Genomic DNA, 17,924 nt, shown 5'->3' with positions numbered 1-17,924 from the left:
CTACATGAATAAAAATGCATATATATAATCTGTTTGGAGTTTGTATGCGTTGTATAAGCTGTGCTTTAAACTTACTTGGTTTTTTTTTATTATTTTTAACTTCCTATTTTAGAAATATCATAATGAGAGAACTTGCTCCCCAATTTCAAATACCATGGTCAATTCCTTTGGAAGCTGAAGACATTCCTATTGTGCCAACCACCTCTGGAACAATGTAAGAAAATAGTAGCTACACCTAAATTGTGCAAACTCCCTATGTAACTTTTGTGTGAATCTTTTTTTCTCTTTGCAAGGTGTGCCCACGTTGGTCTGTGAATGCTTGTTTTGTGTGCTGAAAACAAGGAAGGAATCACAATTGCTATATCAGCAGTCAGAGTTTCTCACCCTTAGTCAAGCTGAGTACAGAACAGCAGATTTTATAGTTTAGTGTCTTTTATACATAGCTTCCACTGCTAATCATTGTTCCAGCACCAACTTAATATGTGCTTCTAATAAACATGCTCTCTCATTTAATGATCCTCAAAATTTTTGTTTTAAAAACTACTTCAAATAGATATTCTATAGTTACTAAAGTCTTAAAATCAGTTTTTATATTTTATACCTGACATCATTTTCAGTTAACCTTATATTTTTTGCATATATTTCCATCACTTCTGTAGTTAATGTCAAATGACTACAACTTTTTCAATTGTCTTGATTGTAGTTGGTTTAATATTAAATAAAAGACCCTTGTGTACAGACTTGTGAAATACAACCCTTGAAATTTCAGGATGGAGCTTAGATGTGTTATAGCTGTAATACGCCATGGGGATCGAACACCAAAGCAAAAAATGAAAATGGAAGTAAAACATCAGAGGTAAAGAGAATCTTGGTTAAAAAAGTTATTTCCCATATTTTAGAGTATAGGATTTTGGGGCTAAGGAAGCAGTGAATTGACCAGGAATTGCACAATTGCAAGTTGTTTTTTGTTTTTGTTATCCTCTAAATCTAACAGTTTTAGATACTACAAATAATTGCAAGTATGCACCTCTCTTTCTGACAGGGCTGTCAACTTACTTGTGCAGATTTCCTTCAACACATGCTGTGCCTTGTGTCCTGTTTGATTTTATGGAAAATGCATTTGTGTCTATAAATGTCTTCATTAAATATTCTCTGCTGCATTATTTTATTAAAAATAATGCAGCAGAGAATATTTCTGGTTCTGCATTAGACTATGGTTTCTGCCTTCTGCTTTTTATCATAACTATTCTGGTATGCAATGTGATATTACTTTTTCTAGTCATTTTTGGCAAAGTTTAATGACTCTAAATTTCTGGTAGATACCATCTTTATGTGGCATTCATAAGACAACTTACATAATTGACCTGGAACTAGGTGGAGTTTCAGTAAAAAGGAATTATTTCTTTTGGGACTAGATTCTTGCATTCAGAGCATGCTGAAGAAGAGTAGGACTGCTCATTTGCTGGTTTTGGTCCCTGCTTCTGTTCAGGATCATTCTTGAAGATTGGAATTGATATAGCTACATATTCAAATAATATATCATTCAAATATATAGAATATAATCTTTTTTTTTTTTTTTTTTTTAATACTTAGCAAGTCAGTGAGTCAGCTTTTGACTAAGTCACTTCTGGTGCTCTTGTTTCCCTAATACATTGAAAACTTTCTGGGAAGATGGGATTTAAATAAAACTTGGTTAGACCTCTGTACTACAGGTTTTAACCTAATTTTCAAATACTGTAAAGGTACTAATTTTAGATCACTTCAAGAGTCTCTTGTTCAAGTAGTAGTAATTTATTTTATTAATGGAATTTTTAAGTTATTTTTCTTTATCTTAAAGATTTTTTGATCTCTTTGAAAAATGTGATGGATATAAATCTGGAAAACTGAAACTGAAAAAACCAAAACAGTTGCAGGCAAGTTTCTTTATTTTTTTTTACTGTAATATTTTGTAAGTAGAAATCTATTTATTTAATTAAATCTTAAGTTTCCTTCCTTTAGGAAGTACTTGATATAGCAAGGCAGCTCCTAGTAGAACTTGGGCAAAACAATGATTCTGAAATTGAAGAAAGTAAAGCAAAACTTGAACAGCTAAAGACTGTGTTAGAAATGTAAGTATCTAATTTTCAGGCTTCATAGCAATGAAGTTATATCTGCTGTTTTGACTTGTTCCACCAGTTACTGTGTGGATTGCAGTGCTATCAAACACATAATAATATAATAATTCAAGCACAATGTTTTTGAAGAGAAGGGATGTCATGTTTTTCAAACATGTTTTTTCATCACTCTGGCTTTTTTCTTCTTGACTTTATTTACCTTATTGCTGTATCTAGCGTCTCAGTGTACATTCAAAAAGACAAGGTTATTTTTGTTGATGTTGATTTTGTCTTGCCTGTTTTTAAACTGAAAATACTTGTAAGCAGGGTCTGCGTCTTGTAGTATGTCATAATGACATCTGATAAAGCCAGTAAGAACTGTCACCATGCTTACTTGTCTATTTACAGCAAACTCTGAGGATTGAAGATAAATAAGTCTTTGTATACTAAGTCTGAAATACTTAGTAACAACAACAACAAAAAACCTTTAAAACCCCAACAAAATAAAGAAAACAACAGAAACAAAAGGCTTCAAGGTTTATTAAAGATCTGGCATATTAGACTGTGAAATGGTAATAGGAATTTTTAATTTAAAAAATATCAGGGAACAGACAATAATTATTGAAATTTATAATAATTGTTTTAAATACAGAATTTTGCTTGAGAACTTAATGGGACTATAAAACCAGTAGCCATCTACACTGTGAGACCAGTTTCTAGATACTGATAGCCACTGTAGATTTGGATCTGAATAGATAAATTACTTGTGCCATGTCCAATACTGCTTGTTGTTGGCTGGGGGGGGGGGAGGGGGGTTCCAGTTTTAAAAGGTAGAATTAAATGGTATTTTAAGATGTTTCATTATAGCATAGTTGTTACTTCTGCTAATCCTGGGCTTGTTGAATTAATGTTTATTCTAAGGACTGCTTCAATAAATGTTGGTCAAATGCACAAATCATTGACCAACAGAGAATTATTATATCCTCTTATAGGATTTTAGCAGTTTTGGAGGAAGATAATTAAAATGTTTCTCTTCCTCTTCCCTTCTCATTTTTCCCTGTTCCTGCTTAAGGTATGGGCATTTTTCAGGCATAAATCGCAAAGTTCAGTTAACATATCTTCCTCATGGCTGCCCTAAGACTTCCAGTGAAGAGGAAGGTATTGTATTACTTTTGTACCTAACCACTTAATATTATGTGTATATAAATAGTCATGGACTACTGGTATAACATGTCTTGATGTGAAAAAGAGGGAATATTGTGTTTTGAAAGAATGTATAGTTAGCAGATATTCACAGTATTTTAATCTGCTGAATTGTGCACCTAAAACTCTGTAGTAAACTTCTCTTCTAACCCTGCTCTTGTGCAGCAGAAGAATAACATGAAAAGAAACTTCAGTGATTCACCAAAATGGTTTTTGAGCCAGTATAAGAAAATCTCACTCAACAATTACTATCTTTAAAGCATTTACAAATTGTAGGGTGTTTAGCATCCAATTTGTTTTAATTTTTCTGTCTTGATTTACTTTTTGCTTCAGATTCATGATAAATATTTTTCACATATATTCTCTTTATAGTTTTATTATTTCAGTTTTCTCTATTTGAAGTGCCCATTTAGTTCACCAGGTCAATATGTCCTTAATGTTAGAATACTACTAAAGATTCATAATGTTGAAGAGGTCCTTTGATGACGCTTCTCTTAAACCAAAAACTTTTTGTTAATTAGGAAAAAAAAATTAACAATATACTTAAATACTAAGCTTTTCTTCCTGTGTAAAATTAGATAATAGAAGAAATGAGCCATCCCTGCTTCTGGTTCTAAAATGGGGAGGAGAGTTGACCCCTGCAGGCAGGGTTCAAGCAGAGGAGCTTGGAAGAGCTTTCAGGTGTATGTATCCAGGCGGACAAGGTAAAAAGAAAATTATCATCATAATTTTCAAAAAAAATCAATTGAGTGACGTAAATCACTTTTGAAGATAATCAAGTGCAAGATGAGAGTTTGAGCAAAATGTTTATTTGGTAGGAGATTATGCTGGATTTCCTGGATGTGGATTACTTAGATTACATAGCACTTACCGACATGATCTCAAAATCTATGCTTCTGATGAGGGACGAGTTCAGATGACTGCAGCAGCTTTTGCAAAGGTACAATGTGAAGTGGTATTTCATTTTCTAAAATTCTGATATTCTCAGGTTTGTGTTTTCTTTTGAAGTCTGGGAGAGATTTACAGTTTATTAGAAAAAGGTATTTTCAAATAGTGTGAAAAAGTGTCAAATAATGTGCCAAACATTTGAAGTTCTTTGAGCAGATGAAGACAGTTTTTAATTAAAAAGCCCTGTCTGAGGCACTTTTGTCCTCTTCTCCATAAGATTCTGTGAACAAGCTGCTCTCACAAGTGAACTGTCTGCTCACTTGAAATCCTGGGCTCTAATGCAAGTATTTGTCTTCTTTATTTCTCCATGGATCTGTTATAACATCAGATTTCAATTACCAAGACTAGCATCTACCTTTACTTTCCTGACACTTGTGAGTATCAGGTCCAGGGCAATGCCTGTGCTTAATAGCTCATCAGTGACCTCTGTGAAAGAATTGTCCTAGGCGTTTTCTAGAAATCTTGCTTGCTTGTCCCCTGCAATATTGCCATAGAGGTACCAGTGCTGAGAGTATTCTTGGAAAAAAGGCCTGCAATTAGGTGGCTTTCTCCACTTGTGTTAAGAAGGTTTCATCCATTTCCCCTTTTAAATTGGGGGATCTGTAATAGAGGCCTACCATGATACTGTGATATCTAAAAGCTTCCAAAAGGTCCTAGAGTTACAGCAAAAGTCCATTCATGTCACCTATTCTACAGTATCTCTCTAATGTGAATTAACTTAAAAGGAAGTCTGAAGACTTGTAGAGCTTGTCTTCTATTTATTTCTATGCTGCATGTGTTTGTACAGAAATATTTCAACCATCTGACCTGCTTTCCCTTGGTCAGCAGGCTTGAAGAGACACCACACCACTTCCCTTCTTTATTCCAGAGCCCTTCCATTGCCAGAAAAGTCACAAAAGTTTCCAGCCTTCTTCATTTTGGAATTCTCCATTCCCCTCTTGTTCAAGGCCTTTGATTGTCCTGTGACTCACATGGCTTGGGGATTTGCCTCTGTAGCGTCTCTGTAAGACCCTACCTATCTGCTGTTTATCCTGCCAGATGCTATTTGGTTTGCAAACCCTTCCCGTAGCTCCTCTCTGGTAACACAAGTCCTTGAGCAAAGGATGTCACCCACTAGTCAGGTAGCTCTTGTTTCCAGTGTCAGGGAGAGGGCACTCCCTACAATCCAAGACCTGAACAGCTGGTGTTGGGGAACATTGTCTGTGGCATGTCACCATCACTGTTGCACCATCTGTATCAATCATGCAGACTAGCAGTATATAGGGACCCATTTCTCTGTAAGTATAGGCATTGTGCCCTTGTTTATCTAACCTATAGCCAGGTGAGACCATCTTGAATTTAAATTTGTTTTGGGCATTCTTTTAAAGATATTTATTTTTTCATCTTCATCTATTTGCCTGAATAATGGTATTGTTTGTTTCAGGGATTACTGGCCTTAGAAGGAGAGCTGACTCCTATTCTTGTCCAGATGGTAAAAAGTGCTAATATGAATGGTCTGTTGGACAGTGACAGTGATTCTTTAAGCAGCTGTCAACATCGTGTTAAAGCAAGGCTCCATGAAATTCTCCAGAGAGACAGAGAATTTACTGCTGATGACTATGATAAGGTTAGTGTATTATTAGTTTCCCATTAAGTAAAATAACTATGAAAATTCCTGTGCAAAAGTACTAGGCAGTGATTTTATGTATCTGTTTTGCAAAATTTTTTGCATGCTTGCAAATAGTTTGAAGTGCAAAGGTGGCTGTAGATATTTCATCCTGCAATTTTGGTAATCAGAATAGCTACAAACTTTGAAGTAGAAGTGAACAGGGATCTCGCTTGTAAACCTTTTTCACTTTTCCATTAAAATATTTTAATTATTGAAGGAATGACATTATATTGTTTGTGTTTTTTCTAATCTTTACTTTGACAGCGTGTGGTGTAACACTGCTGCAGTTGTTTCAATCATTGATCCATGGCAAGGTCTTTTTTTTTACTTAGAATATTAAGATACTGAAAACCAGTAGAATACTTTCAGTGAAATGAAATATCTCATTAACATGCTAAATTAGCACGTAGTAATATAGTTTATGTTGACTTAGTACAGACCATGTCATTGTTTCTGGTTTTAAATGTATTGTTTGTTATAGTAAAGAACTTCTTTATCTTTCAATTGCTCATGTCTATACTCTGTCTCATATAACAACTAAATACAAGTCCTCAAATGAGGTTTAAGTTTAAACTGCTATTTTTGAAAAATTATTGAGAGCAAATTAATTAAGAATAATATACCCTGCATGTATATACCCTGTGGATTCATTTAAATACATGAAGTATCATGCAAACCACTCCTAGCAGTGGATTCAACAATAATTGGAAAATGCAAGGATTTATTGGTGTCTGTTATATAGATAAAAGGTTTAAAATTGGCTAGAACTAATAGAGTGCCTTTTCGGTCACTGAGTTACTAACTTTTGGGATTTTAAGGCAATAAAAACTTGGGGGGGGTTCATTCACTTGGGGGAAGTTTTTTAATTTACTTGTGATTTGGGAAAGTTGTATGGGGTTTATTCCTGTGCCTTCCTCCCTATTACGTATAAGTAATCAATTTTTTTATTTGCTTCATAATAGGGAGATAGGAACTGCTTAGTGTTAGGTAGAGAGCAGAAGTTTTCCACATCCAAATTACTCTATCCATTTCAGGAAATTGAGGAAAGTTCAGATAAGTGTGTGTTTTGTGTATAAATTACTGTTTCATACCATTGGTCACTTTGAATTCTTCAGACTTTTCTGAATAAATGAGGCTAAGCCTCACATGTACATTGATTGTATTGTTTTAGTGACACCTCATTGGTGATAGTTTGTAGCTTTTACCATTTCTATAATTCATTCAGTTCTGAAGAATATCTCATATGTTGTTGCTATATGTGCATTTAAAGGCTTTCTTTTTGTGTTTGGGTCCTGCAGTCCTGTAGAAACAAAAACCTATGACAGGAACAGCCAAACTTTTTAAGTTACCAGTTAGTATTGTGAATCTGGTTCCTATAGAGCAAAAAAATATTTTTTGAGGCATGTAGCTTAATGACAACATTTCTTACAGAATTTACTTTTGTAAGCTTTTGAATACAGAAGTTACTTGAAAGGAAGATATGGAAGCTTGCTAAGTATATACGAAGTTTTAAACATCTTCCCAATTTTCCTGTCGTGGAATAAAAGAAATGGTTTTACAAATTCTTGCAGTTACTCACATTTACTGCATAGAATTAGTTGCTCTATGAATTTCTTATTACCTTTGAATCTCTAGTAAATGGTACCATGTTTTGGTGAATCTTCTTAATGCCTCAAAGATAATAGATAGTTGATAAATTATTAAAAATGTTCATAGCAACATTGAGTTGCTATGAACTCATTGCTTGAGTTCTTTTTCTCCAGTATTTGCTATCTTTGACATGTTTCATCTTATCTCACCATCAAATCTAGTCTGTTCATTTAATTTTGTGTTTATCTCAAATTGCAGCTCACTCCATCTGGAAGCATCTCACTGATAAAATCAATGCAGGTTATTAAAAATCCTGTAAAGACATGTGACAAGGTCTATTATTTAATACAGAGTTTGACTTCTCAGATCAGGCAGAGAATGGAAGACCCAAAGTCTGCAGGTACTGAAACATTTTTGTGCTTGTATTTAGTTTCTCTAGTTAACATACATGAAGGAGAATTGTAATGTAATTTCTACACTAAACTTGCTTTTAGCAGAACATCAGTCAACCAATGATTAAGTTTTTTCACTGTCTGATTTCATATGCTTAGTTGTGAAATAAAAAGCATGAGGAACATGTGGTTGTATTGCAGGTAAGGGCTCTTTGGTGTTCAGAAATTCCAATGTTTGCAGAAATTTTAGTTATTTGAAACTCAACATTCCACAAAAGTAATAGGAAAAATTGATGGTACTAAAGCTAATTTATATAGGTACATCTTATATTTAAGGGCCAGTGGTGCATTTCTGCAGCAATGCGTTTTACTATCATAGTGGAGCTATGTAATTGTGATGCTTTCAGCACTAAAATTGATTTTATGCCCTGCTGTCCTTTCTTCTTAATAGTAACTTAATTTTGATCCCTCTGTAATTCAGTTGTTACTACTATGTAATTAAAATGTCCTTTTGTTACTTGGATGGCCTTAATTACTTATAAAAGATATACGTCTATCCAGATATTCAGCTGTACCACAGTGAAACTCTAGAACTGATGCTGCGCAGGTGGGCCAAGCTGGAAAAAGACTTCAAAACAAAAAATGGAAGATATGATATTAGCAAAATTCCTGATATTTATGACTGTATAAAATATGATGTACAACACAATGGATCCTTAAAATTAGAAAACACAATGGAATTATATAGACTTTCAAAGGCTTTAGCTGACATTGTGATTCCTCAGGTAAGCATTTTCAGTTATTAATTAGAAGAAAGTGTAGAATAAATGCTTTTTCAAATTTTCGTGAAAATGTCTACTTCGTATTTTCTTTTGAAACTCCCACATTTTGCAATAATAGAAGCCTTTAACATTATCTTGTATTTTTCAGCAGCAAGCTGACTGGGATTTTTTGGAAAATTTTGATTCATAATTAATCTGTGTTCAGGGTGAATTTTTCTAGAAATTTAGGGTGTGAACATGCCTCCTTCCTTACAGCAGTGTATTAAATTAAAAGGGTTCATCTTCACCATTCATCATAGATTTAACAGTTGCCTTTGTGAATAACTATGTTTTCTTAAATTGCTTTTAATTTCATTTCATTTTTGGGCTCTTTCCAAATGGCGATGTTAATCCTAATCTATGCAATTTAACTAATTTCAAACAATTTTAATTTAAAAAGATCTTTCTGCTTTTTCATAATTGTAAGAGTCCATGATGTGAATGTACACATTAAATTTCGTAGACTTTCAGGCCAGAAATAGACATGTTAAACTTACATGCTCTGTAAGCTGTTAAACTTTGTTTAGCTCTAAAATCTTGGAGGTGGCAGGTCATGAAATTGATTTGTGATAACAGGACAGAACAGACTAAAGCTTTCCCCAAGTGTCCCTGCAGTTACAGAACAGTGTTGTAACAGAGGTGCTTACCCATATTGTATGCAGCATTTGAAGGAAGTTCTTCCTCCCCCATCTCTCAAACTCCTTGACATGAAAGACAAAAATAGTAGTGATGCTTAGAATGCATTGTTGTGTGTGGTCTATTAAGCTGAAATTTTGAATAGAAAATTAGAGAAGAGCAGGTAAAAATGAGGACACATACTGAAGGAAGAAAAACAAAGAAAACTTTATAGCCTACATAATGCAAAGGAACAGTGCTTGTGTTACTCTCTAGTGTAACAAGAAGATCCATTCTAACTTTCATACCATGGGCAGCACAGAGTATGAAGCTCCTGGATGAACATACTTTTAAATATTGATGATATAACAACATTTAATATCACCAGTAATTTCTCAGTTGTACATAAATATCATTTCTGTGATTATTTGACATGAATGGAAGTCTCTGGGGTGGCTTACTCCAAACTAAGGTAGACATATGAAATATATCTCTTTAGTGACTGTTAAAAAGAAAGGAAAAAAAAAAGAAATTACAAAACACAACATTTTGGGGACAGGATAGGAGATGGAGATGGTGACAAGAAGGCAGAATGCTTCCATAGATATTATGGTTAAGAAGAAGAGCTTTATCATACCAGAAGGTAAATCCACTTCTTTGATTTAACTAATGAAGGAAAACTTTTTGTCTATATCAAGTCAAACAGCAAAAAGGCAAAGTGCTTGTTAGTTGAAGCTACATCACTAATCATAAGTAGTAAAAATGTTTAAAAAATGGTTTGTAGCCAGAGCAAACTAATAGATGACTAATTTGCTTTAATATAGAAGCTTTGAATTAGAAGTCATATTAATCTTTAACTGAATTTTAAAAGTCAGTTTGTTTTTACACAGGAATATGGTATTTCTAAAGCTGAGAAATTGGAGATTGCCAAAGGTTACTGCACTCCTCTAGTCAGGAAAATTCGTTCTGACCTTCAGAGAACTCAAGATGATGACACTGTAAATAAGCTTCACCCTCTGTAAGCCAGTTACTTCTTTACATGGTTACATTAATTACCATAAAAATTAGAGCTATTCTGTAGGTTTCAAATTTGAAGAATCTTCTTAGCTCACAGAAATTAGAAAATATATATTTTTTTTAACAGCTATTTTAAAAATAAAGGCACATCTTATCATAGTCTAATAACATTTTCTTCTTTTTAAGCTACTCCAGGGGTGTTATGTCCCCAGAACGCCATGTTCGTACCCGGCTGTATTTCACCAGTGAGAGTCACGTCCACTCTCTGTTATCCACCCTTCGTTATGGTGCCTTATGTGATGTAAGTTTCTCTGTTGAAGCCCTGATATTTTGAGAGGAACCTGAATCTTCCTCTGATTGTTTTGAAACGTTAAGTGTCTTTGAAATTTATCATGTTTTTAAACACTTTATTTTCTATTACTTATGCAGAAACATACTGCAAATTGCACATTAATTAGCATGTTAATTTCCATCAAAGTAATGCTGTGTTCCGTTGGCTGTAGGTGTTAGAATCACAAATAGATGTGGAAAGGCCAGATACTTCTTTTTTGTCGTCTGTTGTCACCAATAATTCTTTCAACTTTTATTCTCAAGTTATGATTAAGGGTTCTCTTGAATTTACTTTTGCACTCGCTTACTGGTTTTGTCCATTGACGTATTGTCAAAACATCCCTACCTAATTTCAAGACTGCTCATAGAGTACAAAGTTTCTCGTGTACAGTGAATTTTCTTACTTTCCTGTACTGTTATAGAGTACTACAAAGGTGGTGCATTATCTCCATCTGATAGTCTTTCACACTGAAAAAGACAAGGTTTCCAGATTCAGAAATTACTTAAACTAAGCTCTTGGAGTAGATACATACAGCACCACATCTGCTTGTAAGATATCTTTTGACTTATACACTGCTTTTCAAATTGTCATATTGACATACTTGCTTCTGGTAATAGATGACTAAACTCAGTGATGGCAAAAGCATTTATAAATCTCTGTGACATGCTACAACAGGTGCACTCCAATTTTAAGTCGGATGAACTCTTAAGGTGGGGTTACTAAATGGTTTCTTTGCTACAGCATGAGAAAGGTGACTGTTCATCTAAGTAGTTTGTGATGTGACGGTTGCACCTCTTCTATATACTAGAAAGCTTCGTTTACTCTGTTTGGCTGATATCTCTGTTTGTGTAATATCTAAAAACATTTTTCACAATATATTAGCTGAAATGAATTTATTGCAATATTAGCAGTTCTCATCAGAAGAATTGAAAACAGTGCCTCTGTCTACATATCATAATTGGCGAAAAAGCATGAAAAACACACTGAAATAGCATGAAAAGTTTGCTCTTCACTTTTCAGTCATTTGATCAGCAATTTTAAGTCACTCATGGAGGTTCATAATTAGTTTTTTTCGTTGTACCTCTGCATTTTCCTTAACTATGATGAGCTTTGCACTTCTGCTATGAAAATCTGTGTAAATGGGGGAAAAGTGAAATCATCACTTTTAAAAAAAATCATTTTTAAAGAAAATAGCTGAGTTTTACTTCTTGATTTTTTTTTCTCAATAAGGAATCAAAAGATGAACAATGGAAACGAGCTATGGATTACTTAAATGTGGTCAATGAACTCAATTACATGACACAGATTGTTATCATGCTCTATGAGGATCCAAACAAGGTATTTAAAAATGGATAAATATCTTCAGAAAGTAGTAGTGCTGAGCTATTTATTAAAGTATAAGCCTATTATTTTACTTCAGGAACTTTCTTCGGAAGAACGTTTTCATGTAGAGCTGCATTTCAGTCCAGGAGCAAAAGGCTGTGAGGAAGATAAAAATTTACCATCTGGATATGGATACAGACCTGCCTCCAGAGAGGTAATAATTATGCTTTTCTACAAAGCAAAACTTAGATTTTTTTGGATATGGACATACCTAAAATAAACACTTTAAAACTGTTATGTAAAAAATACAAGTGTGGGTTTTTCTTTTGGTAGAAAAATATACAGTAAAAGATAAGTAGTCCCAATATTTTCTATTTTGAATGGGCACTGAGGTGAAGGACACAGACAATTTGAATGTTATAAAGTTTTGCCAGAATTTTTACTATAAATACAAAATACTCTAAGTGATATCAACATCAGAGTGTCACATGAATAATATTCTGGGAACTGGAAGATATATTTAAGAAAGTAGTTTGGCATGTTTATGAATACATATTGTTGAGGAAGGATTGATATTTTCCAAGATACATGGTCAGGGAAGTGAAGTTATAACTGCTTTTCAAGAAAGGAATGTGAGCAAAGCAAAATATGTGATTTACATCTTGTATTTTTAAAATCAGCCTGTTTTACCTTTATGTGACACATTTATTTAAGAGCCACTTCTGTCTACATGTTTGAAGGTGTGCAGAAAAATTAAGAATGAATTATGTATTTTCTGTAGAATGAAGGCTCAAAGAAAACATCTCATAGAAATGATAGTGATGAGGAAGTACATGCTCCTAAACGAGATGAAACGGATCGATCAGTAGTGATGTTCAAGCCAATGGTATCAGACCCAATTCACATACACAGAAAGTCACCCCTTCCAAGATCCAGGAAGATTGGTTCTGTTGAAGTAAGTGTTTGTGTTCCAGATAATTTCTGTCAAAGATAATAACTTTTGTTTGCTTTTTAAAAAAACAAAACCAAATGTCATTCTGCTTTTGATTATACAGAACCAGCATGATACATCTCATAGAAGGTTTGCCCTTACTCAGTGGGAAATCCTCCATGGCAATAATTCCTCTGAAGGGATGCTTTTTTTTAATTATTATTGTGATAAGACTTACTTCCTTTTTTTTTTTAAGCTATTTTAGAAAAGTTGATATTTGAAATGAAGAGTCTTTCAGTCTAAACCTACATCTACAAACTAACAAACGTTGCTTTTCTATTCATCCTTACAAGAGAGCTACTACTGGGAATTGAGCAAACTTTCAGGGTGATTGTGCTGAAAGGCAGCAGAGGTATTAGGGTGGATGGGGAGGTGCAGAACATGAGACCTCTTCTGCTGTATTTGCTGTCATGTGGAGTGAAAGTGACTCCACTTGTCAAGCTTTTGAAGGTAAGAAGGATAAAGTGGAAGCTTTCTTTTTAAGTGGCTGGCATTTGTTCATGAATTCTGTAGGTAACATCTTGAACAATATAGTTTGCTGTGCTGTAAGCCATGACATCTAGGTGTGCTTCACAGATATGGCTTAATGTCACAGAGGTGGGGGGTATGCACAGCTGTATCACTGATACCATTGGGATGGTTGAGTGGAAATTCAGATGGTACATAGAAGCACTTCTGTGATATTAATGCTAGAAGCAGACTAACAGCATCTTATTGCCTCATTTTCAGTTGCTTAAAACCATCAGAAATGAAGATTCATACCAAAAGCTTTTTCTTTCATGTTTGTCGTGGGAATGAATTGTCTGTATGCAGTAAAAGTATTACAGATTTGGAAATCACTTGGTTATTGACAGTATGGAGAGAAAAAGTTGCATGATTCCCTTCTCTAAGGATATCTGTATAACTTCACGTGGCTTCCATAAATTAACAGACATAATAAATGTTAATGTCTTACATTTTCTATTTCCAAGTTTTTTCATAAACAAATGCTCACAACATCAATATTTTTGATTTTTAAAAGCTGTTTTTTGCAATGATCATGCAAACTCCCCTCCTAGCTATGAGTTCACTTATGCACTTATAGCTTAAAAGTCTATAGCTTCAGACTTTCAACCATTTTCATAAACTATATGGAAGTTAACTTTCGCAAGATATCAGAAGCACAAACTGCCAAATTTTGACTGTGCAGATAATATATGTTAAAATGGGATGTGTTTCAGCATTCAGAGCTTGCTTATTTCCTGGAAGGAAATAGCCAATTTAGAGAAAACATACAGTGTAGACCTTATACTTCTTATAAGTAATATAGAAAGTTCCATCTGGCCTACTGAAATCTGCAAAACTAGTATTTGGAATATTTAAACTAAACAGTATTTTGGAGCTATTTTAAAAAGTCACTGCAACTTAAACTGCAACTGCCTTGAACTTTTTTCTTTTTTTTTTCCTTTTTTTTCTTTTCCCCTGCCCCCTCTCCCCCCTTTTTTTTTCCTCCTGTAAGGCAATTCTGTTTTCACCTATGTCCGTTAATTTGAAAGGACACTGTCAGGTGTGAGATTATATGTAAATTTTAATCTGGGTTATAGTCAGCAATATTTACAGAAGGAATGCAACTGTGACTGAGTCATGAAAAGAAAAAAAGATGAGTTATAGTGGTAAAACAGGAATGTAAAACTCATTGACATTGGGAAGCAAACTGTATTACAAAGAATGTTATTGCTAATGAGACGTAATGATGTAGATATGGGGGGGAGGGGGGGGTGCTTAGCCTGACACTCCCTTGAAGTCCTGATAAGGTGTCCAGCATCAGATAACTTTTAAGACATTTTTAAGTTTGGAAAACTACTACCAGTCAATTTGGTGCTACTATCAGTAAGTCAGCTGTAAAGTCTCAAAAGAAATTCTTAAATTTAAATTTAAGCATTCAGATAAGCTTCTAGACTAGAAATGGAAACTATTAAGTAATAAATAGGAAAGTTTAATGTACTTAGGAGGGGAAAAATTATTAAACAGTATGTCAAGGGTAACAGAAGTTCTGCTTCCAACATATGAAAAATTCTTAAAATTATGAATCAATTATTGATAACAAATGTTTTCTCTCATATCTAATATTAGTCTACTAGAAATTTGATTGAAGTGTTGTAGTAAAGGGTATAGTTACGAAGATACAAGAGTGAAACTGATAACTTTCTAATATAGGATTATTACTCTTTGCTCTTCGCTGTTTGGTAGTTTTAAAGGTAGTATGTAAAAGGGTGCAAGCAGATTGGGTTTTTTTTCTTTTCTGTTCATTTGGCTCTGTTGAATCTAACTTTGCATGCTTTGCTGTTTTTTGCCCCCTTTCTCACTTCCAGGAAGAGAGCCCCCTGAGTGTGTCTAGCCCAGAGTGTATTGGTACCTGGCTGCATTACACCAGTGGTGTGGGTACTGGGCGTCGAAGACGCAGATCAGGGGAACAAATCACTTCTTCCCCTGTCTCCCCTAAATCACTGGCTTTCACATCCAGTATTTTTGGCTCATGGCAACAGGTTTTTAAACTTTACTTCATTAAACATTTTATGCATTCCAAGCAACAACTGTCTTTAAGGACATCTAATCCCTTGTTACGGATTATGTTTCAAGCAATACCTTACACTTTTTAAAATTACGTGCCAAGAATGTTTGGGGGGAAAAGACCAAGTGCATGTTTTTCCACTGAATGTGTTACACGCTTTCATAAACATTTGGTTTCTTTATAGGAATTGCAAATGTTACCACAGTAAAAAAGACTTAGTGTACTTCCTAATGAAAGAGAATTATGCTTTGGTTTAGTTGTCCTTTAAGACTTTAAAACCAGCATTGCTTAATTTGGTGGTAGGTAAATTAAAAAAATATAATAATTGCAACCGATTCAATTTAAAATAATTTATTTGGTACTTCATGTTGCTATTCAAGACTTGTTTTGCATATATCATATTTTCAGTGGCCTGGTATTAACTATTGCGGGGAAAAATCTCTAGCACTAATAATTCTTGCCATCTATATCTGAAGGTATCTGAAACTCCCAACACAGTACATCATCCATTGACTCATACAATATTTTGAAGATTGCTCATTGTAATGGGGGGTGAGGGAAAATCAGGGAAAAAAAGAAACAGTAAATGTTCTGGAAGTACCAGTGAAGATCTAAAGATATTCAGAATGTCAAGATATTGTTTACATGTAGGACAATGGATGGTGTTCTGTAACCATATTCTATTAGTTTGAAAATTTTCATGATTTATTGTAGAAAATTCTGAAATTATATACACTGGAAAAGTTTATATCAGCAAAGGCTGTGAGCATCTGAAGATTATACTGATTGAGCCTGTGCATGGTCAGTGATCGTATGGTGTCCTCAATAGCTTGTCTGTCTTTCCTTCCCTCCCCTCCTTTTTTCAATACAGGCGCAGTTTAGGAAAGTGCATTTGGTAAAATGAAATAAAATGTCACAAATGTTTGTTCTCATATTAGTCTTGGTCTGTGTCCTTTCTCATTCTGAATGCTTGCTTTGCACCACTTCATTGCAAGGAACTCATATGTGAAATGGACTCCCTTCAGAAGGGGATATTGCATGATCTCTCATGTTTCCTTTACATATTTTTACTAACACTTATCATACAGCTTATTAACACCTGTCTGTCTGAAACAGGCTGCTGTATCAAGTTAAATGGATGTTTCATGCTGCTGTTCTACTTTCCCTTATTTTTCTTTTTCTTACATCCAGGTCCTATCAGAAAGCAATACTAACTTACGAACACCAAGAACTATTCTGGAACAAAAGCAGAGTGGTTTAGGTATGTGCCTACAGTTGAAACTTTGTTTGATGTTATCAGCTTTTCATCTGCCTGCTGTTCTCTATAGTTGTATATTCTTTGAATAGCTTTTTTGTTAACAGGACCCAATAGTACTTGTTATTAATAACATATGCTGAGTGTCGGCCTACAGACTGGACAATATTTTTTGCAATGAAATTTTAAAATAAGTTGTAACTGAAAAGAACAAATTGTTTGACACCCTTCATACTACTGATTTTGTACTGCTCACAACAGTTACACAGGATTGTTTTTAACATAAAGCAGAATTTTAAGATAATGTAGTTTCTGATTGAGCTTTTGGATTTTGCAAGAATATTATAGATTAAAACGTCCTGCTCTGGAAACCATTAAAACACTTTCCTTTAAAATTTCTGTTTCCTATTGTTGGCAATTGATGAAAGTGAAGATACTTTTCTGAGGGGAGGGAGATACTTTTCTGAGGGGAGGGTCATAGGGAACAAACATAAAGTTTCTTGATAATATCAGGGGTTTTGCACATACTCCTCTCCTAAAATTAATTTCTTCTTTTCAGCATTGGTATGAATCATGCTATAATTCAAAGGCTTCTTTAAAATTCTCTTAATTCAAGTGGTGCTTTTCTATTGCTTTATTAAAATAGGTGTACACATGATCCACATGCCAAAAAAATGAAATCATGCACTGCTGTAAATCAATATTGCTTTTTTTTCTGTGTCTTTTCATGGGAAATAATAAGTATAAATAACTGCATCACCTAGATGCATAAACTTAGAAGTAGCTTTTCCTTTATTTGCAAAGATATGGGGTTTTTGTATGTCTAATCTTTCTGTGGTACTTTTCTTCCCATTATATTTTTCCCATAGCAAAATGCATACAATCAGGTGCTTTTGTTTATTGAAGTCCTGGATTTTATTATGTGCTTGTTTAAGTTAAATGAATATTCTTTTGTGTGACACAATATGGCTTGTGGAAGTTGATGGATTTCCATGTAGATTAAGGTATTATATTTGTTGTGAAAGGCTTTTGCCACAGACCAGGCACCAGTGTATTTTGGCTGATTGGTCACATGTGCTAGTAATGTTTCCCCTCATTGGACTGTTAAAAGTAATGAAAGGAACAAAAAAAAAAAAACCTGTCATT

At 34.1% G+C, this 17,924-nt stretch overlaps 1 protein-coding gene across 23 annotated transcripts in view; it reads left to right on the top strand.

Annotated features, from left to right (window-relative positions):
• Positions 1 to 17,924, top strand: part of PPIP5K2 (diphosphoinositol pentakisphosphate kinase 2) — a 50,000-nt gene that overhangs the window by 21,967 nt on the left and 10,109 nt on the right. For 15 of the 23 annotated variants that reach the window (XR_013180145.1, XM_077172099.1, XM_077172100.1 and 12 more), the window contains 18 exons: positions 113 to 214; positions 770 to 856; positions 1,838 to 1,913; positions 1,999 to 2,108; positions 3,166 to 3,251; positions 3,875 to 4,000; positions 4,115 to 4,236; positions 5,668 to 5,850; positions 7,741 to 7,882; positions 8,436 to 8,659; positions 10,201 to 10,328; positions 10,514 to 10,628; positions 11,889 to 11,996; positions 12,079 to 12,195; positions 12,763 to 12,936; positions 15,324 to 15,497; positions 16,395 to 16,418; positions 16,715 to 16,784. Coding sequence is in view for 22 of the 23 variants with exons in the window: in XM_077172099.1 (XP_077028214.1) it covers positions 113 to 214; positions 770 to 856; positions 1,838 to 1,913; positions 1,999 to 2,108; positions 3,166 to 3,251; positions 3,875 to 4,000; positions 4,115 to 4,236; positions 5,668 to 5,850; positions 7,741 to 7,882; positions 8,436 to 8,659; positions 10,201 to 10,328; positions 10,514 to 10,628; positions 11,889 to 11,996; positions 12,079 to 12,195; positions 12,763 to 12,936; positions 15,324 to 15,497; positions 16,395 to 16,418; positions 16,715 to 16,784 (2,168 nt within the window). In the remaining variant the exon portion in view is untranslated. The remainder of the gene's footprint in view (positions 1 to 112; positions 215 to 769; positions 857 to 1,837; positions 1,914 to 1,998; positions 2,109 to 3,165; positions 3,252 to 3,874; positions 4,001 to 4,114; positions 4,237 to 5,667; positions 5,851 to 7,740; positions 7,883 to 8,435; positions 8,660 to 10,200; positions 10,329 to 10,513; positions 10,629 to 11,888; positions 11,997 to 12,078; positions 12,196 to 12,762; positions 12,937 to 15,323; positions 15,498 to 16,394; positions 16,419 to 16,714; positions 16,785 to 17,924) is intronic. The other 8 variants (XM_077172108.1, XM_077172103.1, XM_077172101.1 and 5 more) reach the window with 3 other exon arrangements.

Source organism: Agelaius phoeniceus, chromosome Z (assembly GCF_051311805.1).
Source record: "Agelaius phoeniceus isolate bAgePho1 chromosome Z, bAgePho1.hap1, whole genome shotgun sequence".
Lineage (NCBI taxonomy): Eukaryota > Metazoa > Chordata > Aves > Passeriformes > Icteridae > Agelaius > Agelaius phoeniceus.
This window is presented reverse-complemented; position numbering and strand designations above follow the sequence as displayed.